Here is a 24,287-nt window from a genome sequence, read left to right on the forward strand (position 1 = left end):
CTCACATTGTGGCATTGCAGAAGAGCTGAGTCTTAAGGAACAAGTAGAGACAGAGATGGCCTGCCAGACAACAATTATAAGGTCGTGCCAAAGCACCGGGGGGCAACATAGAAGAAGAAACAGAGATGCTCCTAGAAGCAGATGAACAGGGTAGAGAGATGGCACTATCGGCAGAGTGATAGTGGCAGAGGATAACTTTTGTCTAATGTTGCTATGTGCTTTAAAATAGATGCCAGGTTTCAATCTAAAAAAGGCTGCACCCTCCATTCGTGGGGAACAAAGTGATTCATATGTATGTTTATAGTGTATGTGTATAAGAATGTGATACATATAATTATTCCCTCCACTATCCCTAATAGTGGTGGGTGTGTTTTCTACTGCAATCATCCTATTAGTCATGGCAGATTTCTATGGGAAACGAGATGCTGGAGCGCACTTTCTAACTAGCAGCAGCAGTTGCTCATGGTGTGCACAATTTGTTAGCATAAACACTAGTAAATGGCGGGCCTAGATGGCGCCTCTAGCTGGTACAGGACCATGATACTTTGACCAATGTGTTTGCTGGCCCTCTCAAGTGCTAAGTAGAGAATCCTCCCCTGCTACTTGCATCGGGGGTGGGAAAAAGAGACTCCATATGCTCTCTTCCTCCTAGTTGCCTAGTGCAGAAGACAAAACCTAGCATATGCTTTACAAAACTCGTTAATAAAGTCTGTAAAATGATTTGCTTCTATTTAGGAAGACAATGTAAAAGTACAAATTATCATGATCATTACAGTATATGTACTGTACTACGTGCAAAATTACACTTTAAAAGGACAGATTCAGTCACTTTCATCATGTTTTCTTTTTCACTGCTTAGAATGATCCCATGGACATCTGAAATGGAAATCTGCATCTCTACTACATATTTCTTTCTTGCCAGTTAAAATGAGGTAGGATCATAAGCTAAAATAGGGAAAGAAAAAGTTAAAAATTACTTAGACAAGTTAGATATATTAAAGTCACTAGGGCCTGATGAAAATACATCCTCGAACAGTGGTTTTTGAACGTTTTTTTCTGGCGACCCAGTTGAAGAAAATTGTTAATGCCCGCGACCCAGTGGAGCTGGGGATGAGGGGTTTGTGGTGTGGGAGGGACTCAGGTTTGAGGCAGACGGTTGGGCTGCGGGGTGGGGCCGGGAATGAGCAGCTAAGAGTGTGGGAGGGGACTCTGGGCTGGGACAGGGGTGCGGGAGGGGCTCTGGGCTGGGGGTGCAGGCTCTGGGGTGAGGCTGGTGATGAGGGGTTTGGGGGGCTCAGGGCTGGTGGTTGGGGTGTGGGAGGGGGTGTGGGCTCTGGGCCGGGGGTGCAGGCTCTGGGATGGGGTCAGGGATAAGGGGTTTGGGGTACAGGAAGGGGCTCTGGGCTGGGGCGGGGGTTTGGAGTGCAGGGTTCAGGCACGGGCTTATCTCAGGCAGCTCACAATCAGCGGTGCAGTGGGGGTGCTAAGGCAGGCTTCCTGCCTCCGCCAACCGTGTAGTGCCCTGGAAGCGGCCAGCAGCAGGTCCAGCAGCAGGTCCAGGTGGAGGTGCACAAGTGGCTCCGCGTGGCTCTTGCCCACAAGCACAGACCCCCCTCCCAGCTCCCATTGGCTGGTTCCCGGCCAATGGGAGTGCTGAGCCGGTGCTCAGGATGGGGTCAGCGCACAGAGCCCTGTGGCCCCCCCGCCTAGGAGCCGGACCTGCTGCTGGCTGATTCCGGGGCACAGCGCAGTGACAGAACAGGTAGGAACTAGCCTGCCTTAGCCGGGCAGCACTGCTGACAGGACTTTTAACGGCCTGGTCAGCGGTGCTGACCAGACCCGCCACAACCCAGTGCCTTCCATTCCGCAACCCAGTGCTGGGTCATGAAAACCACTGTCCTAGAATACTCAAGATGCTGACTGAGGAGATATCTGAGCTATTAGCAATTATCTTTAAAAAGTCATGGAAGACGGGTGAGATTCCAGAGGACTGGAAAATGGCAAATACAGAGCCAATCTATAAAAAAGGGAATGAGGACAACCCAGGAAATTACAGATCAGTCAGTTGAACTTCAATACCCGGAAAGATAATGGAGCAAATAATTAAGCAATCAATTTGCAAACACCTACAAGATAATAATGTGATAAGTAACACTCTGCATGGATTTGTCAACAACAAATCTTGTCAAACTAATAGCTTTCTTTGACAGGGTAACAAGCCTTGTGGATGGGGGGAAGTGATAGATCTGTTATATCTTGACTTTAGATACTGAATTGCATGACCTTTTCATAAACAAACTAGGGAAATACAACCTAGATAGAGCTAGTATAAGGTGGTTGCATAATTAATTGGAAAACTGTTCCCAGAAAGTAGTTATCAGTGGTTCACAGTCATGGTGGAAGGGCAAATTGAGTGTGGTCCTGTAGGGATCAGGTTCGGTTCTGTTCAATATCTTCATCAATGATTTAGATAATGGCATAGAGAGTACACTGATAAAGTTTGTGGAGGATACCAAGCTGGGAGGGGTTGCAAGTGGTTTGGAGGATAGGATTAAAATTCAAAATGATCTGGACAAACTGGAGAAATGGTCTGAAATAAATAGGATGAAATTCAATAAGGACAAATGCAAAGTACTCCACTTAGGAAGGAACAGTCACTTGCACACAGACAAAATGGGAAATGACTGCCTAGAAAGGAGTACTGAAGAAATGGATCTGGGGATCAGAGCGGATCACAAGCTAAATATGAGTTAACAGTGTAAAACTGTGGTTAAAGAAAGCAATCATCATTCTGGGATGTATTAGCAGGAGTGTTGTAAGCAAGGTATGAAAAGTAATTATTCCGCTCTACTCCATGCTGATTAGACCTCAACTGGAGTACTGTGTCCAGTTCTGGGTGCCACATTTCAGGGAAGATGTGGACAAATTGGAGAAAGTCCAGAGAAGAGCAACAAAAATGATTAAAGGTCTAGAAAACATGACTTATGAGGGAAGACTGAAAAAAAAATAAGTTTGTTTAGTCTGAAGAAGAGAAGATTGAGAGGGCACATGATAACAGTTTTCAAGTACATAAAAGATTGTTACAAGGAGGAGAGTGGTAAATTGTTCTCATTGACCTCTGAGGATAGGACAAGTAGCAATGGGCTTGAACTGTAGCAAGGGTGGTTTAGGTTGGACATTAGGAAAAAATTCCTAACTGTCAGGATGGTTAAGCACTGGAATAAATTACCTAGAGAGATTGTGGAATCTCCATCATTGGAAAGTTTTAAGACCAGGTTAGACAACTCCTGTCAGGGATGGTCAGATAATACTTAGTCCTGCCTTAAGTGCAGGAGACTGGACTAGGAGACCTCTTGAGGTCCCTTTCAGTCCTACGATTCTATGATTTTATTAACACACTGGCAAAAACACAGGAAGCCATCAGACACTTATCTATACTACAACTCCAACCAGCCCTAACCCAGGTAAGAATTCTTTTTGTAAAAATCCTAATCACAGACATAACCATCCAGGCATTTATGCACAGTCTGTGGTCAAACAACCCATTTAAGCAGATGCATACTTTTAATCAGATGCATAGTCCCACTGAAGACAACTTGACTATTCAGAAGTGTAAAATAGCACGTTTGCTTAAGTGTGCTATTGGATAAGCACCAAAAGAGGTAACTCTTGTGCAAATGTGGGAAGGTGCACAAACTCTGTAGGTGTGACTTTGAGGCCAGTTCTTATATTTTGGCCCAACGTCTGAAATCCAAGGGCTTGTCTACATTTAAAATGCTGCAGCGGTGCAGCTGCGCCACTGTAGTGCTTCAATGTAGATGCAACCTACATGACAGGAGGGCTTACCCCATCAGCATAGGTAATCCACCTCTCCGAGAGGTGGTAGCTATGTCAACGGGAGAAGCTTTCCCATCGACGTAGCACTGTCTACACCGGGAGTTAGTCTGCTATAACTGCGTTGCTCAGTGGTTTGTCTTTTCCACAGCCCTGCGTGACACAGTTATACCAACATAAGTTGGTAGTATAGATCAAGCCTAAGAAATGTAAATTAAAATATTGTGCATAACACTTTACTAATGTAAAATTTAAATCTTATATTTTCCTTTTCTTTGATGCACATTAAACATTTTCAATAATTTTTATAGTGAGGCCTGAAAAAAGGAATGGTAGAAATGTTTGTTTATTTATTTATTCATTTTACAGCTGGTTGGGAAACTGGACTGAGCAGGGGTCGGGCCTGCATTCACCGGCGGCAGGAAGTGCAGCGACCCGGCCCAGCCGCACCATGGGTGAGTGCTGGGGGGCGGTTCCACCCTGCCCCCCAAGCCTGCTCCTGCGCCCCCACGGGGGCCTGGGGCCAGCCTCTCCCCCCGTGGGGGCTGCGTAGGGCCCCAGAATGGCTAAGGACAACCCTGCCTGCTAGGGGGGAAAAAAACCAACAAATCAACTACGTGAAAAGATATTTTTAGAATAATTAGTTTCACCTCCTCCTAACATATAAAATAATTTTAATATAGAAAACAAAAGCGTGTAAATGTTTCCCAAATAAAATTCACCTTGGCAACCATTCAAGCAGTATAAATATTTTGGTATAGTTTACAGAAGTAACATTGCCTAATGTTTTATGAAGGTCATGAAGCTGTCATGCTCTGAATTGCAACTAGCATCATCTGATTTCTTTCCCTCCTTCTCCCCTCCTCCCCCACGCAAATTTGGCATAGACTAAAAGGTGTTAAGTAAACTGCCACAGGATGTATTGGAAACAGGGGCGGCTCTACGTATTTTGCCACCCCAAGCACGGCAGTCAGGCTGCCTTCGGCGGCATGCCTGCGGGAGGTCCGCTGGTAACACGGATTTGGCGGCATGCTTGGTGCGCTAGTGCCTGGAGCCGCCCGATTGGAAATCCCTGCAACAGCTGCACGTTCAAACTTTAAAAAGTACCTTTTAGATTCTGTAACCTGATAAAGTTGCTGGAGGGTTACAACAGCCTTCGAAAACGAAGCAACATCAGACTGGACAGATAGGGGTCCTGCAATCCAATATTTCAGAAAACTGCCAAAGTCATTGCGCTTTTACTGGAAATGGTCATTAATGATACAGGTGCAGACCTTGCAAGAAACAAAATCAGCACAACTCCTTCCCATACTTAACAATTCTTAAGAATCCCACCCAGTGATGACAGACACAGGTTGTAATACAACCTTTCTGTCATGGTTTATACTATTGTTCTATGGAGATCTATTAAAAATGGGCACTATTTTTTTTGAAGGCTTTGTTCCCTTTCTACCTAAAAGGAAAAATCTTTCAGCTACAAAAAAACCACAATCTAGCACAGTTTTTCCATAGGTTTCAGAGTATCTCTTTGCCTTAGATATTACCTCTCGGCGGATTACAAGTCATTTTACAGGATCTACACTTTTTACAGGAACTTTATACAAGATTAAATAATGCCTGCTAGGAAAGATGATGTTTTTAATAACTGCAATATAGAATATAAAAAATCATGTATTTAGTAATGCCCCATATTCATATTTTCTTGTTCTGCAAGAATGACAGAAATATCTTTGTAACATCAAATAAATCCTACGTGGTAACCTGCTATTAGTGGACAAGTGCATCCTAGTTTAACTCCACTGACATTACACCAGCAATGCATTTGGCCCATAGTAAACTGACTATACTCCAGATATGGCAGAGTCTAATCCCGATGCAGGCAAACATCAATAATGATGGATCACACTAATAACAAACTTTACAAATTCAATGAAGTATGGTAATATTTTCCAAAAGGAGAAAGACAATGAATTGCAAGAAAAGACGTTTCTAGTCTTCACTTTCCCATTATATTCATTGTTTTTGAACCTCTACTAGTACTGTTTCCAGGACTTCTTTTAACCGGAAGTGGTTTCAACTCAGGGTTGCAAATTAACTTATATAATGGTGAGAAAGGATGGGCCAAATAGGTCTACAAGAGTTTTGTTTGCTTTGAAGAACCAAAAGTCAGCCTGCAGCTCAAAGATTGTGCTGGATAATGAAAGGTAGGTTTTATTATGATCTAGGAGACTATAAACTAATTCTAGATGATTGTTCTAGAGCAGCGGTTCTCAAACTGTAGATCGGGACCCAAAGTGGGTCGCGACCCCATTTTAAAGGGGTTGCCAGGGCTGGTGTTAGACTTGCTGGGGCCCAGGGTCGAAGCAGAAGACTGAGCCCCACTGCCCAGGGCCGAAATCCCGGCGTGGCTGGGCTCAGGCTTCGGCTTCAGCCCTGGGCGGCAGGGCTCAGGTTACAGCCTCCCTTCCCCTGGGGCTGAAGTTCGACTTTGGCCTCCACGCCCAATGCAGCAGCTTTGGCCCCGCCGGCCTGAGGAGTCAGGACTTGGGTGGGTTCAGGCCCAAGACCCTCCTGGAATCTTGTAATAATTTCTGTAGTCAGAAGGGGGTCATGGTGCAATGAAGTTTGAGGACCCCGGTTCTAGAGTAATAAGCCGAAGTTATCAAGGAAGCATTGCAGGTTCATCACTTGAGACAGGATTATTTAGGGGCAAAAGGTACATTTTCTCCCCCTTTTTTCTTATTGATATCAAAAAGTAACACTTTTTGTTTAACATTCCTGAAAAGAGAAGAACAAATTAAAAAGAGATCTGCAGTACAAGTCATACTAGAATAGGTTTAACAGTATAGTTCTACTCTGAAAAGTGACTTGTAAGAATAGCATCACAAGCTTCCAGTTCTGTTTCAGTAACTGCAGATTAAATCTGATGGTTTTTCTAAATCGTTAGTTTAGCCCTCTACATTCAATATGCAATCTGAGTGTCAAGATGTCTCCTTTCTGGTTCATGCTCTACCAACAATAAATATCCACAAACAGAACTTTATAAACATTTCTGTTCGCAATGTGAGTCAATTCACTCTCCAGCTAGATTGACTCTACAGTGCTAATAGAAAGTATAATAAATTCTTATTATGGTCACCAGTGTGAATAGGGATGGCTCTAATCCAATAGTTCTCAACCTATTTACCATTGTGGGCCACATCCAATACTACCTGTATGGCCCTGAGGATGTCAAATGGGCCACAGCTCTGTGCTGATTGGGCTGCAAATGGCCTGCAGGCTGCAGGTTGAGAACCACTACTCTAAACCCCCACAAAGAACATCTATGAAGATATATAGATATAGATATAAATATATATAAGAGGATGATATTCTTACCTTGTCACTTTCTAGAATAGAACCACATTAGCATCTTCTGCCAAAATAAGGATTTTTATTTATTTATTTTTGTAAAAATTGATTATTCATTTGCTTCCAAACTGGAAGTCAGTCTCCATCTCTGCCTCAGGTGAGAGACGCATGAATATCCAAAGCAGAGTCTCCACACATTATTATACCAGGTTCTTATTAAACGTGAGAAGGTTGTATTGTTCTGAGAATGCAACCTTAATTTTGTAAAATCAATGCACTGCTGTCGTTAGTCTGCAAGCAGACTGAAGTAATCAGACAAGCAGAGGCATGACCTTCCCATTTATTCCTATTCATGCGGCGTTGACTTCAAGACATAGTTATGACTACTTAAATGTTAATACATCTAGCCAAGATAATAGTTTCCAGATTTGCTTTTGATCCAAAAGTCTCTTGTGCGTGTACACAGACCAATGTGCCAAGTTTTGGATAACTAGTTCAACTACGTGCTATAGGAAGAAGACATCTCATAATATAACTGTTGACACTAAAACAAAAACAATCAGATACTAACACCACTCCCATGTCAATTTCATCAAAATTAATATACCAGTTTATATGCGAATTTAAAAACAAACAGGGTCTAATCTTACACTTGTTCTGGAGTATCTGTGGAGGGTTAAGTGATGCTTTGGTAGTAATTTAGCTGAGTAATCTAGTTGAGCTCCACCAACTCCTCAGCCCCACCCCAATCCACCCACCACAAAGCATGTACAAATGTAAACCTTAAAAGAAAGATGGGGAAAAGGAACACTAGAGATGGGTCCATACAGCCACAAACAAATACTTGTCTACCTATTGGTCTTGGGGACAAATTCCTTTGAGATACATTTCTTCTCTTTCCTGTGCTATGTTCTGTCACCAAAATATGATGCAATGTCCTGTTAACACACGACCTCCTGATTGCCATGATTACTGATCATTCTCATTGTATGATCTACATTAACCACAGACTTTCAAGTTTTCTATCTTAGGCTTTTATAAGTAAATTTATTATAGTAATGGCTCAAATTTTAATATTAAATCACGAATCTAAATAAACCGTGTACATAAAATTCACTAGAACTATGTATAAAGGATGGATTTTCTTTTGCCTTTTCCCACCCTGAATTTTCTCTCTTTTCTGTATTTTAAATTTAGTTGCCTTGAATACATAATATAGACTGATTCTATAGACCTGATCCTGACAGTGCTGAGCGTACTGAGCTCCCAATGAAGTCAATAGGGCTGGAGGACTTTCTTCGGAGATGCTCAGCACATCGCAGAATTAAGCCCCCTTTATTTTTACCTTATGTATAACCTGAACTGAGAAATTACCTTGTTTATTTCATGTCTGTGTCAAAAAATGTACTACTACTATTCATGTCACGTGCTATCTACCTTATAGTTGTCAATCATATCTGCTTTGAAAGTCATAGGCCTGTCAAACATATCTGTTGTCAGAGAGGCAACACTACAAAAATCACTATGCCGTTATTTTAGAAAACATTAGGGAGCAAAATCATGAATACGCAAATGCTGTTTGATTACAAAATTGCATTAGAGTCTTATGCACAAACTTGTTATTTCAAATTAAAAACTTTGGGAAATCAAAATATTCTAGAGTTGGCTTTTATTGTCAATATAGTTTAAGACTATTATTTTAGGTATAGTAATGAGGGGTTTCATCCGACCCAAATATTTTCAAACCTTTTTTAGTTGTTTTTTTTTTGTTTTGTTTACATTGGGGGGTAGATTTAAATGCACCATAGTGTTGTGAACCCAAGCACAACAACATTGTGCTAATGTACGAAAACTAAAGAATGAAAGTGAACTGAATAATGAAAGTGAATTTTCATTCTCAATGTGCTCAAGTTTTCACAAAAAATACATTTTCAATAAATGTTTGGTTTTACAACTTTGATACACTGATGCCTCTTACAGTTACTGACGAGACACCTACTGGACAGAAGAGTAAACCCACTAGCCAGATTCAGATATGAAAGACAAGAAGGGGACTCCCATCAGCAAGGTCCAAGGGCAAGAACCTGGTGAGAAGCCCTGTTCCCCAGCAGCTGCAAATAGGGCAAGCAATGATATCTCTACTAGGGTACTTCCCCAGAGGCTTCCGAGGCTCTATCTTTTATGATCAGCCTCTGGCATTAGAGGTCTGATAAATCTAAAGCTCCACCCTCCTCTGGCTGCTGGAAGGGAAAAGGAATTTTGTCTCTTCTTGCCTCACCAGAGCCTCCAGTCTGCTGCCAGACGGTGGGTCTGCGTTACTTTGCTCCTCCCCAGTCCCTGTTTTTGGGACCTCCTTCCTTATTTCAGTTCCTGTTCTCCTTACTGCTCATAGGAATCATGCTCCTGCATGAGAAAGCTAACCGCTTCACCAACGCCACAAGTTTCAGGATAGCAAAAGTGAAACTGAGCTGTTAATTTCATGCTGCTACCATTGCCACTGGGCAATCTGCAACCCAGCTGCAGAAATATGGAGCTGTCCCTGAAAAGTGAGGAAGAAAACAATGAATCCAGTTTATATTCAGTTCACATTTGTAATGCTATCTTCTTTGTACCCATAACAGCGGAAACATCTTTCTCCTCAAAAAAATAAAGCTTATTTTCTACAGAAATAGATGGTTTTAACTCATTATTTCTTTTGAAACCAACATCTACAAATACAGGAATCTGACCTTTCATGCATACATCTTGCTCATCAGAAAAGCTTACACAAATATATTAGTGGTGCACTCATCTAGAAACAGGCAATGAATCTAAACTGGATCATATTTATCCATTTATGTCATCACAATTTATCTCAGTCCAGTTGTTCATTATTCATTCGTAGCCAATGTGCATTTCAAGGTGCAAAGATAAAATTCTGACAATTTAAAAAGCTGAACTAAAAGAAGACAGAAAACATTAACAAATAAATTATTTTGGATCTCCAGTTAAAGTTCTTTTTTACGAATCACACTTTTAACAAAAGCAATTCCCCTCTGGACTTTAAGAGTTTGTAACGTTTGCGTGCCAATGATTGATAATGTAAGGGAATCTGCTCTTAATGCAGTGACTTCGGAGCAAAAGCAAATCTTTTTGTGATCTGGATTAGTTCTCCACCTGAAATCTATAGTTCAGCAGTTTAAAATCTATAAATTACAAAGAGACCCTATCTGAGATCATTCCAAAAAGATTTCTGATTACCTAGGTATTCTGGTTTTCTTGCAAATTTTATTTATTTACCACAATAGTATTACTTACTCTCCATCTACTTCTGGTCGGTTGCACACACAGTGAAACTTGCCACCGAAATCTATATAAAGATCATCTTCTACAACGTGGAAGATTTGACCAAGGACAATTTTGTCTTTGGCAGGCCCCATCTGAACTAAAGGAGAGTGTCTCAACATGGATGCAAAGGATTCCACGTTCTTTGAAGGCACCTACAGATAAATATAAAAAAGAAAAAATGTGATACATATATTTCTATACATAAAATGCAACTGATGTCTAAACGAAATACTAAATCTTATTTTTAATGTATAAACAAGAGCCATTCACTACAATACAATACAAGATTTCATGTCCTTGGCACACTTTTTGTAAATTCTCTTTTTGAGAGGATCTCAGTTATGGTATATTATTTCTCTGATCCAAAACATTTCACGTATTAAAAAGGGCAATATTTTAATAGTTCAACTATACAGTATAAAGATGATAAATAATACTTTGCACCTATGTAGTCAGGCATGTCTTCAAATTGTTCTATAAACATTAACTAATCAATAACTTAATAAAATAATGTAATAGTTCTTTAAAAGGTATATTTCCTAATTGATATGATCTACTTGCATGTAGAACCTCATTAAAATTAGATTTTAATTTACTACATTTTGCTTCCTCATTGAAAATGCATTCAAATACATTTGGCAAGACATTACTGACTGTAATTATTTTTTACTTTTTGATAATTTAGCTTTTTGGCTTTTGTATTTAAATAATCAAAGGAACAGTCCAAATTATGGATTAATGTTCAGAGCTTTTTTTATTAACACCCACATATAAACATGGAAAATATTTCATCGGAGTAATGATTTGGAAGTACATATACAAACTTGATTTTTTTAAATACCCATAGAGCAGTGGGTCTCAAACTTTTACAGTGGTGACTCCTTTCACACAGCAAGCCTCTGAGTGTGACCCCCATTACAAATTAAAGAACACTTTATAAAAAATATTTAACGCCATTATAAATGCTGGAGGTGAAGCTGGGTTTGATGGTAGAGGCTAACAGTTTGCGACCCCCCATGTAATAATCTTGCGACTCCCTGAGGGGTCACGACCCCAAGTTTGAGAAGCAATCTCTACGGCATGGGTTAACAACACCTTTTTTTCCCCTCTCTCATACACCAAAATCTCAAACAAAACACTTGAATTCAAGTGCCTACTGGCAAAATACATAGAACACTATTTTTTCCCCTTGAAGACAATTGGGGACCACAAATCCTCCTCCTCAAGCAAAAGGAGACCTCCCCTTTTTCTACTTGGTTTCAGGGAGACCTGCTCCCTTAAGTCCCCAATCTGTCTCAATTATGTCTGATAACGACTGTATTTTCTTGAGTACACTCATCCATGGATTTTAATAAACATCTCTCTACATCCAATTAAAAACAATAACTGAAAAATACATCTCTGTGAAACTGAGGTACTTTAGCTGCCATCTGTGATGGCTGATGCTAACTGAGCATAATGTGACTGACATGAAAGATCTGGAAACAAGACAAGAGCATTTAACTGTACGGTTACAGCTAATAATTCAGCCAGTAGTGACAATACATAATCAAGGAGTAAAACACTCAAAGGAAAAGTCTAAGAAAATTTAGACCAAACAGTAAATACTCAACTCTATACACAGGGTATTATGTACCTAAATATTCCAAGTAAAAGGCTTTAATCTTAGTATTAAGAAATGAAAGCCTTAAAATACCTAGATATACCATAGTCAGAAAGAAGCAGCATTTATAAAAACAAGACTAACTACTAAGATACTAAGTTTGGTTAATTTTAAGATGGATACCTATGAAATACAGTAACAGCCTTTTTCTGGGAAGCAAGAGAATTTGTGGAGTGATGCGTGGGTTTTTGAGACACTACCTCTCAGAAACAGAAAGTACATGAAAAAGAACATTTTTATTCATAAGTTGCAAAGACAGAACACATTCATCAATTGCTTTTTGGAATTTAGCAATGATTACCTTAACAGAATAACTTCTTTATATAATTTCAGCCGCTGATTTTTCTAAGGCAAGGCATATGGGCTCTTAATCTCAATGGAATGGGTAATAATCAAATAGCCAAACCGTTAGAGTTTTTGTTGAGGTTGGAGAAGCATTGCTTTTTAGTAATTTCCTGCCTTTTTTTTTTTTTTAATACATAGCATCAAAAGTCTCAAAGCTACTAAATGCTATTAAAATTACAGTTGGATCACTTTTTTCTGTATAGTGGGTCAATCCTGAAAGGTGCTCAGAATGGCTTAACCCATGTGATGTTAACTCCAATGGGATTAGGGGGCCCATTTAATCAAAGAATCAGAACCTCACAGGAGCCCACGGCCTTGCAGGATAAGGCTCAATATCTAGAAAGCTTGGGTGAAACTCACTGCTGATGTAAGCAGTGAGGGAATTATACCTACTTCCATCTGTAGTGAAGTTAGTCCATGTGCCAGTCATTTTAAAATGGTAAATAAGACATTACAGGCTCTAACATTTTACCACCTTTTATATAGTCTACACAATGTAGTCTAAAATATAGAGTACCACTGGCTACAGACATCTATGATACTATTTACCCTCTGCAGTGGGAAATCTAATCTCTTCATGCCAAGGAACTAACAAAACAACCTACTGACGCATCAGCAGTAATGTGTTTTAATTGTTACAAGAGACTGTAGCACAAGACACAAACTATTCAATCAGAAAACTAAAACATTTCAAACTACTTGAAACCATATAGTATTTAATCAAAGAATCAAAAGCATGCTTAATGGGAAGCAAAGATGTTTCTACCTCATAACTCTTAACAGATAGTTCTGTGTTATTCATCAAATATGACACTATAAAAAACACACATACCCGAGCCTAAACTAAACAGATGCTGAAAAAGTTAGCAGCCACACAGCAGTAATCATGTAGCGAGAACAGTGCCATCATGTTCTATCTGTAAATTTGGCAACCTCATTTCTAATAACGTCATAACAAAAAGGGATAGTTTTGAATTCCGACTTACTGGAATGCACAAACAGCTTGGGTTGTCCTGACATAGCAAAACCTCAGGAATTGGAAATTGAGCTAGAGATCTGATGCCTGGCAAATCTGCTGATTCAGAAACTACCAATGTAAACAGTAGCACCCCAGGACTCCGACTAAAATACTTTTAAGCAATTGTGTATAAAAAACACCTATTTAACGAGAGATAGAAGTAGCTGTTGATGCACCACCAGCATAAGTATCCTGTATAAAAACCTCCTGCTTTGCAATCACTAATGCACACTTTTTTTTTTCAAATTTAGGCATGTACAATATAAACTAAATTCAACTGGGTAAAGTAAATTAATTTTACAAAAGCACTTACAGTGCTTCGAGAATAAAAGCCAGATTCAATAGGAATGCTGACAGCAAGCATTAACCATTTGTATTTCTTCAGGTGATACGGCAATCTAGGTAATACTTCACCTAATCCTCAGACTGCTCTACATGCTGCTCAAATGACACAAACAAACATCTAAAATGAATCATCCTAAAGATCCTATAAAATAGATTATTGCATTTGAATCCTCATATCTAAGTAGTAAAAATTGTCTAAGGTTCTGCTTGTTAAAGTATTTTGAAGGAAAAGCACAAATATAATTTCTTGCACTTTTTAGCACCTTAGAGACAATGCCAAAATCTACAATGAGTACTGACTGACCTCCACATTAGACTTTAAGAGCATTGGGTAAAATGTTCAATAGCATCAAGTGACTTAAAAACCTAAGTCCCTATTTTCAAAAGTGACTTAGGAATTTAGGAGTCTATGGGAGGCTACGAGAGGTATTTATGACTTTGGAGGCGTATCCACTCTTATTTTGGCATTTGCACTCAATACTGAGCTACTAGGCTCAGGTAATCTTTGAGTTGGAATGCAGGCTGAGCCCTGGAACAGGAAATCCTATCTGCTTGGATGATGGTTTGGCAGTCTCTGTGGCAACTCTACTAGGTACTTAGCCTACTGACTTCTTGGCCAATTTGGGGTAATCTAGGGTTACCATATTTAAAAAATAAAAAAGAGGACACTCCACAGCCCCTAGCCCCGCCCCTTTCCCACCTCCCGCCCCCGCCCCAACTCCGCCCTTTCCCCACCCCTTCTCCAAAGTCCCCGCCCTAACTCCCCCTCCTCCCTCCCAGCCACGTGAAAAGGGCTGCCCGAGCGCTACCGGCTTTACGGTTTGCCGGGCAGCCTCCAGACCCTGCGCCCCTGGCCGGCGCTTCCCCAGCGCAGCTGGAGCCCGGGAGGGGAAGCGCCCAGCCGGGGGCACAGGGTCTGGAGGCTGCCCGGCAAACCATGAAGCCGGTGGCACTTGGGCTTCAGGCAGCCCCTATGCCTCCGGACCCTGTGCCCCTGGCCGGGCACTTCTCCTCCCCGGATCCAGCTGCTCTGCTCCTCCCCGGACTCAGACTTCGGCTCTGTTTAAGAGCCAAGCTGTCCGAGCCAGCGCTACCGGCTTCGGGCAGCCCCCCTTGCCTCCGGACCCTGAGCCGCCGGCTGGGCACTTCTCCTCCCCGGCTCCAGCTGCTCTGCTCCGGCGGCACAGGGTCCGGAAGCACGGGGGCTGCCCGAAGCCGGTAGCGCTGGCTCGGGCAGCTTGGCTCTTAAACAGAGCCGAAGTCTGAGTCCGGGGAGGAGCAGAGCAGCCGCGGGAGAGGAAGTGCCCGGCCAGTATTTTTCCCGGACATGTTCGGCTTTTTGGCAATTCCCCCCGGACGGGGGTTTGATTGCCAAAAAGCCGGACATGTCCGGGAAAAAACGGACGTATGGTAACCCTAGGTAATCAGAATGGCTATCATTTCCTCCAGTTTGATATTTTGAATTATTCTCACCAGCAGAAACAAGAAAAAGGGATGTATAGAGAGACATATTTGGTTATCTGCTTGGCTGACAAAGAAGAGCCTTGTTTTCACGTTTCAACTGGATATGAATAGGCCCACCTGCGGCATGGCCTCACTTCCAGGACAGGAATTGGAATACTTCTTGATACAGAAACCACCGAATTGTCCATATGCTGGTGTCTTAGCTGCTTTTGTGTTCACTGTCTCTTTTATGTGGATCCTCCTGATGGAGGCTCAGTGTCACTGCATCCATGGAGGATCTTTGATTTGTGTTTAGACTCAAGCTTCTTTGCCGCCTTGCCAGACAATGGTATACCAAAGTCATTGTGTTGTCTGACCCAGAACCTGCTCCTGCAGGTGATTCTGAGGACATGTCTACACAACGATAAAAACCCTTTGGCTGGCCTGGATCAGCAGACTTGCGCTCTTGGGGTTTGGGCTCCAGTGCTGAAAAACTGCTGCATAGACATTTGGGCTTGGGCTGCAGCCTGAACTCTGGGACCCTGCAAGGCTGGAATGTCCCTGAGCTCAGGCTCCAGCCCAAGCCTGAATATCCATTCGGTGATTTTTAGCCCCTCGTCCCAAGCCCAAGTCAGCGGATCCAGGCCAGCCACAGCCATGCCACAGGGCTTTTATCCCTGTGTAGACATACCCTGAAAGTCCCAATGGCTACCCTTAGCACTCTCATCTCTAGAAATCTGATGCTCTGAAGCCTCAATGATCTCAAGCATATTGCCTGTGTATTATGACATCCCCAATGAGCTCCCCACCCTGAAAGCCTGACATCTGTGATCAAGATTTTGGGGACTGTGAAGGGAAAACTCATAATATTAATATCATATGGGCTTTCTGTTTTCACAAACTGAGGGAAATGGGTCACTCTGGATAATATTTCATTCTTCTAAGCATCTCTTGCAGGAAATAGTTTAGACCCTGAAGCTCTCTTATGTACAAGCTTGCCCTTAGAATAGGCTTTATGCATAAGACTGGAAGCCGCAGAAGCTGCAGGTAAAGATGGATGGACAAACTTGGTTCCTTGACACCATGGAGATCAACATCTGGGTCTCATCGAACCTTTGCTGTGCCAAGAAGCCTCTCTCTTTTGGACCTATTTTGACTTCTAGGTGGACAATTCTCTCAGAAGGGATTATGGATCTTCTTGAGATTTATTACAAACCCATGTGCCTGAAGCAGGGAGACTCTCCTCTAAGTTGCTATGATGAGGATGAGGTTCTAACCATTGGTGTACAGGAGCCCCAAGACACTTCTGTGGGCTAACATCACCATTGATATGTTCATTTACAATCTGGTGGCAGAAAATGCAACTTTTTTGTTAATTTTCTGTGCAACTTCCAGGATTTCTCATTAGATGTTGGTTTGTGTGTCTTCAGCTGCTTCCGAACATATAATTCCACTCTTAGATCACCTTCTGATGTATTTGTTGTTTTCTCTTCATGACTTCTAAGTGTCCTCTAATTATTTTCTTCCAGTAGGTGCAACAGAATTGAGAGCGCAAACCTTTGAACCTCAAGTTATTTACAGCTGCTCGCTTTCCTGTCAAACATTCAGACCGGTCTACGATATAAATATATATAATCATGATGAAGATAAAATTTGAAAAATTTGGAAAAACATGACAAATAAAAATCAGATGTACAAAAAGGGTGTCAAACATCTAGGCCAGTGGTGGGCAACCTGCGGGCTGTACACGATCCATCAGGGTAATCCGCTGGCGGGCCGCCAGTTTGTTTACATTTGCACGGCCTGTCACAGCACCCAGTGGCTGCAGTTCGCCGTTCCCGGCCAATGGGAGCTCCGGGAAGCGCAGCAGGCTGCAGGGACGTGCTGGCCACCGCTTCCTGTATCTCCCATTGGCTGGGAACGGCAAACTACAGCCACTGGGAGCTGCGGGCAGCCGTGCAAATGTAAACAAACTGTCTGGCGGCCCGTCAGCGGATTACCCTGATGGGCTGCAGGTTGCCCACCACTAATCTAGGCAAATTAAGTGTAAATAACTGTTTTCGACACCCTAGACATTAAAAGGGGAAAGAGGCCAGAAGGGTTTAACACAAACCACAACATTTTGGATATGTTCAGTTTCCTATATACACTATATAGGTCAGTATGAGAAATACTAAGAATCTGGTCTCTCCCTAAAACTAAATATTCTGCAAGACAGTATCTCTCGAACAAAGGATGGAAAAATCATAGACCCAAACCTCAGTAAAAGATCCCCAGGTAATGGAGGAAGGCCATGCACATTTTCTGAAGTAAACACCCGCCCCCAACTTAACAAGGTGGTCCCATCCCACCCAATGAGCAACAGGTCTTGAAAAACCTACAAACATATTTTATGTCTGCTTGCAAGGACAAGCAGTGTGCATGTTGGAATGCGTGGAATACAAATGAAACATGGATAAATGAGATGGGTGGTTAAATTCCTGCAGCTGTGGAATGAATGATGTTAACATAAAGCAGTATGTGAAGAATGCAACTATCATGTACATAAATATAGGATTGCTAGTGTAAAACGCTGACAAGGGCAGACATCTCTTGCCTAGTTACAACAAATAAAAATAGAAAAAAAATGTGTTATTTGAAATAGGTCTTTTATAGTGAGAGGTACTGTATTGCCACAGCAATTAAGAACAGAATTGGAAAACAAGAAGGAGTAGGCAGTCTACTATAAAATAAAAAATCCTCATCTGACCTGATGAAAATCATTACCATTAAGTCACTTTAACTGTATTTTTTTACAATAAATATTTCATTTCTATTTACTAGCCAAACGAGCTTATGGTTTGCACTATTGTACCTATAAAAGTTACGTATTACTATTTAGATAGGAATGAAAGTTCTAGCAATTTTAAATAAATGGTCGTACAAATTACCCAGGCAGTAACTATTTACACAACCCACTTAGTGAGTCTCTCTCTAGAGTTTTCTATTAAAAAAAACCACCAACAAATTTTATTCTTCAGTTATACCACTTTTTTTTCCAACCATCACCCTTTAACCAAAATGTGCTCCAGGCATTAACTCTAAAAACAGCAACCCGTACAATTCTTAAAAGGCCAATTCCCAAAGATAAGGCTTGTAACTTTGATAATAAACTGTTATAAGATTTTGGAGTTTCTGTACTCAAGTCCAAACTTTGCCCTGACTATGCATATACTTCTCACCTTAAAGCCAATGGGAGCTGCATGCACATAGCTGAAGGCAGCTCGTGCACAATATAGTCTTGCAGTAACTGATGTCCAACAGAATGAAAGACCCAATGGGTATGTCTACACTGCAATTAGACCCCCACAGCTGGCCCATGCCAGCTGACTCAGGCTCACAGGACTGTTTAATTGCAGTACAGATGTTGGGCTCAGTTTGCGGCCTGAGCTCCACCTCACAGGATCCTAGACCCTGGGCTCCAGCCCGAGCCCGGAAGTCTACAGTGCAATGAAACAGTCCTGCAGCACAAACTCAAGTCAGCTGTGGGTATGTCTACACCGCAAAAAAGGTGTGTTCTTAACTTGGGTTAAAACAGCAGTGAAGACACAGCAACTCAGCTTTTAAATAAGGTTAGCAGCTCAAATTCAACCCTAGGCTCCCCTATAAGCTTTAAATCAAGCTGCTAACCTAAGATAAAAGCCGAGCTGCGGTGTCATCACTGCTACTTTAAACCAAGTTACCTAATATGGATGAGCTAAGCAGAGTTAAAAAAAACCAACAAGGAGTCCGGTGGCACCTTAAAGACTAACAGATTTATTTGGGCATAAGTTTTTGTGGGTAAAAAAAACCCACTTCTTCAGATGCATGGAGTGAAAATTACAGATGCAGGCATTAAATACTGACCTGCATCTGTAATTTTCACTCCATGCATCTGAAGAAGTGGGTTTTTTTTTACCCACAAAAACTTATGCCCAAATAAATCTGTTAGTCTTTAAGGTGCCACCGGACTCCTTGTTGTTTTTGTAGATACAGACTAACACGGCTACCCCCGATACTTGATAGAGTTAAAAACACACCTTTAATTTGCCATGTAGATATAATCTGAGTGAACCCTCTCAAGTATTAGGCCTGATGTCTTCATCTATCCCAAAGTAGAATTTTGCAACTCTTCCACTGCTAGACTGGAGCTCGGCTACAGAAGCCTGTGTATCAAGCATTCTTAACCTGCAGGCCTGACTGAGTCTGGGCACCTGGGATTCTTCCTACTGGAAGTCTGTGACCAGTGGTATTTCTGGTCAGACAGCCTTTTTAAAACAGAAGTATTGTGTATTTTAGAAGTAGGAACAAAGTTTCAGCTTGTATAGAAAAAGGATTTTAGAACAACTAAGGCCTGGTCTACACTACACAGTTAGGTTAACATAAGGCAGCTTATGTCGACCTAATTATGTGATAGTACACCCTATAGCCTCGTTCCGCCTATGTAAGTGCTCTACTACACCGACATAACTCCACCTCCACGAAAGAGTAGGGCTTAAGTCACTGTAGTTATGTCTGCTGCGTTACTTACATGGGCTGTTAGCTATCTGGTCAATTTCAGGGCTCCAGGCTGTAGCTGTGAAATTGACAAGAAAGCCTGGAGGCTAGAGCCAGGCTGTCCCTGGCTTCCCACTCGGAACTGGGCTGCACCCACTCAGCACCCCACTCAGGAAAGCAAGAAGCCCAGGTGGCTGCCCCCCGCTCCTGGTGGGGAGGCGAGAAGCCCAGAGGACAGCCCTGGCGCTCAGTCCCACACACTGCCCTTATTCAGTTGGTGGAAGCGCTCCTGGTGAGGACGTGCACCACCGACAGGAGGGTAGTGTGGACATCAGCCACTGCAGTAATTACTGTGGTGGATGTAAGTCGACCTAACAGTGTAGTGATTTAAGTCTGTAGTGCAGACATGCCCTAACAGTCTACACACATCTACTTACCTAGAGGCTTACCATCCCCTGATGGTAATATAGGCAAGGCCTAACTTCTTCAGACACTCCCATCAGATGTTGGAGTCTCAGTCTGCTTCCCCTGAACTACTACACATGCCCTTTAGAGAGTGTTTTTTTTAAACCTGTTGGAGTTCTATGGATCTCTTTCGTGTCTTGGTCCAAACCAGTTCTGTAAGTTAGCTGGAGAGGGGGCAAAATCTTCAGAGCTAAGATTCCTGGCATTATTCTTTAACTCTCAATTATTAGCACAGAAAGGGATTATCTTGAGCAATTCTTCCCTGCCTGTTTTTCGAGAAAGTTTACCCTGTTGATTTAAATCAAATATTAGCCATACAGAAAATACCCCACTAACCAGGCCAACATACAGTATTCATAAATTATTACACAGCAGCTCCAAATTCCTCACAGAGAAATATTATTCATAATTTCCTTTTGGATTAAACAAGTATTATTTCTGCTGTGTCACAGGCTCATCTCACCTATTAGCCGGTGGTATTAGAAGCAAAGAGAAGCTGATGAATGAACACTAAGTATTTATACTTACAATATTAAATACTGTGGCCTATTTGCTGTACAGAATGTATTAATATTTTTGTAGTGTTGGACCATACAAGAGTGTTGTACTATGATGTAACCCCAAATTCCATTCTGACTTTCAGTTAAGGATAACACACAAACACATATAGGTAGGGCCCTACCAAATTCACGGCCATGAAAAACACGTCACGGACAGTGAAATATGGTCTTTGTGTAATTTTACCCTATACTATACAGATTTCATGGGGAAGACCAGTGTTTCTCAAACTGGGGGTCCTGACCCAAAAGGGGATTTCAGGGGGGTCGCAAGGTTATTGTAGGGGAGATCATGGTATTGCCACCCTTACTTCTGTGCTGCCTTCAGCTTTGGTTGGGCAGAGAACAGCAGCTGCTGGCCAGGTGCCCAGTTCCGAAGGCAGCACCCCACCAGCAGCAGCACAGAAGGGTAGCAATACCATACCATGCCACCCTTACTTCTGCATCGATGCTCTGAAGGCAGCAGCACAGAAGTAAGGGTGGCAATACTACACCATGCCATCCTTACTTCTGTGCTGCTGCTGGTGGTGGCACTGCCTTCGGAGCTCGGCTCCCGGACAGCAGCTGCCGCTCTTCAGCTTCCCAGCTCTGAAGACAGTGGTGCCGCCAGCAGCAGTGCAGAAGTAAGGGAGGCAATACTGGGACCCCCTCTCACCACAAAATCCCATTTTGGCTCAGGACCCCGACAGTTACACCACCATGAAATTTCAGATTTAAATACCTGAAATCATGAACCTGAAATTGGTAGGGCCCTACATATAGCCCTGCAATGTTTTCAGTGCAGCATGTCTTCTCCACATTACACCATTCAACAGTTACTCCTGAAGGAATTCTGTGCCAAAAAAATAAATATTCTGTGCGAAAAAATTAAATATTCTGAGCTCATTTTAAAATTCTGCAAAATTCTGCGTATTTTATTTGTTAAAATAACGCAATATAATCACACCATTTTCAATTATTTGCTGACAAGTATTTTGAAATAAATTACCAAAATAATTGAAAATGGTGTGATTATATTGTTATTGTGTTTCTGTGTTATTTTAACCATTAAAATATGCAGAACTTCACCTAAAAATTTAAAATTCTTCAAAGAATTCCCTCAAGAGTACCAGGGCTCTGTGTGGCACAATCTGGGTGCGGGCAGCTCGGGGGGGGGGGGGGGGGGTCTGCATGCAGGGGGGGTATCTGGATGCACAGGAGCTCAGTGCGGGGTTCTGGATACCGGGGGAATAGGACTCTACAGGGGAATCCAGATGAAGTGGGGGTGAGGGGCTGGAGAAGTGGGGGGTCAGGGTGCACCTGGTTGGGACCCAGTGGGGTGGGGAACCGCGTATGGGGGGCTCCTGATGCAGGGGGTGAGGCTCGGTGGGGGGGCCTGAGTGCGGGGGGCTCCTGATGCGGAGGGGGCTTGTTGGGGTGTTCCGGGTACATGGGTGGGAGGAGAGGTCACTGTACAGGGAGCTGCTCTTCCTGTCCGCCCAAGCCCCCTGTATCTGGGCGCCCCTGCATTCAACCCCTCCCGCTGAGCCTCACCCCTGTCCCCGCACCTGAAACCCCTCTCCCAAGCCTCTTCCCCACCTCGCAGTGCAGAGCTTCCTGCAGCCACGGGAAGTTTCTGGGGCTTGATCTGACCCAGCCTGGCTACTCCCTGCAGGGAAGGGGGAAGGGGAACTCTGTCTCCATCCTCCTTCTCCCCTAGCTAGGACTAATGCCCTGGGAAGCTGGGGCCCAGCTTGACAAAGCCCTGGCTGGGATGATTTTGTTGGGGTTGATCCTGCTTTGAGCAGGGGGTTGGACTAGATGATCTCCTGAGGTCTCTTCCAACCCTAATCTTCTATGATTCTACGGGGGATCCCCAGACCTCCCTCCCCCCAGTGATCTACTTCTCCACACAATCCTGACAGCACAAACAGATGCGTCTGAGCTGCTGAACTGACAATGAGGGGTGAGTGAGTACTGGTGAAGCTTCTCTTTGCTTCCCCACAGAAACCATTTTCTGCAAGGAAGCAAAGGAAATCTGCACAGAATTTTCCCAGGAGTAAACAGTACTGATTTAGTTGTTAATCTCTTGATTTGAAAATATCACCAGACCAGAAGTATTAAGTCTTTCTTTCCTATTTTGCCAGATACGATACAATTCAATATGGATGGCAAAACTGTTGCTACCCATCCTAGCTTGGCAGTCTAATGATCTAAAAAGCAAAGCAATTGACCAGTGTCCACTAAATGTAATGTTTTTCAAGACTTACCACTCATTGAATCCACTGCATGTGACAAATTATATCAGACTGTAATCACAACACTGCTTATAAAATCAAAATGGTGTACGGACAAAATATACACATCAACCTGGGCACACAATAGAAATTTAAACAAGACCACTGATCATACAACCCTGCATGATACAGACCAAATCAAAGGTTTTAGCTAGCATGTGAATAAAGTAAATACAGCTGTTAGTAAAAATCACCTATTAAGGCACATAAGTAAGATGTTCAATTATATTCGACTTTTACTTGTATAGTTACAACTAAATACTGTACACACAGTGTTTACTTTTTTAAAGCACACTATGTTTTGAAATTTTTTCCCACCATAGTATAGTTCTTTGTCCTCCCTCATTAGTGGCCTTTGGGTTTCTGGCATATAAAAAACCCCCACACAATTAAAACTCATAGTATTTCCCAACAGATTCAACATGTAAGCCAACATGGGCAACCACAAAGACAAGATCGACCTCTTCGTTTTTTTTAAAACAAGAGACTTTTTTACTTTATTCCATACAATCGGAGATAATGGTAGGGAGCACAAACATGGATCTCATTACCAACAGGAATTAAAAACAATTACTGTATAAACTGAAACAGGAAGAAATTTTATTTAATAAAGTTGCTTTATAAAACAGGGTAACAGGAGAAGTCATAAAAGAAGAATGTTTTATCAAAAACAAAGAAAGTGAAAAGCTGTGATTAACTCAGAGAAAACAATTAAATGCTGACTTGGAAAGTCACAAAGGAGAGTTTTGAATGGGATTTGGGAGGCAGTTGGATGGAAAGTCAGAAGATATTCTCACACAACAAAATATTGTATTAAAAACTTTTTTCTTCTTAGGAAACATGTTGTCCTGGGTCATTTCTGTAAGCATGAGAGTCACCACAATCCTATTTTTGTCTATTATATTTTAAAGTTAACTGGTCATTGCCTGCAACTAAAGCACTGAAAATACTGGTAATATATGAATTAGTAATACATTTTAATCTTCTCTAGTAGTTTGAAAAACAATGCATACAACAGCTATTGCAATGAATACCAACAGCCTTTTTGAGAGCATTATTCCTTCTTGCTTATTTCAATTTAATAATAATTTAGAAAAATAACCAACCATAAACAAGTCTTCAAAATGAGACCAATGAACAAAGCAAAC

The 24,287-nt window shown here is 42.0% G+C and overlaps 1 protein-coding gene across 1 annotated transcript in view; it reads right to left on the reverse strand.

Moving 5' to 3' along the window:
* TPD52 (tumor protein D52) overlaps window positions 1-24,287 on the reverse strand; it is a 203,056-nt gene that overhangs the window by 93,228 nt on the left and 85,541 nt on the right. The window contains exon 6 of the mRNA XM_042844739.2: window positions 10,483-10,664. Within this exon, the coding sequence (XP_042700673.1) occupies window positions 10,483-10,664 (182 nt within the window). The remainder of the gene's footprint in view (window positions 1-10,482; window positions 10,665-24,287) is intronic.

Source organism: Chrysemys picta, chromosome 2, assembly GCF_011386835.1.
Source record: "Chrysemys picta bellii isolate R12L10 chromosome 2, ASM1138683v2, whole genome shotgun sequence".
Taxonomy (NCBI): Eukaryota; Metazoa; Chordata; order Testudines; family Emydidae; genus Chrysemys; species Chrysemys picta.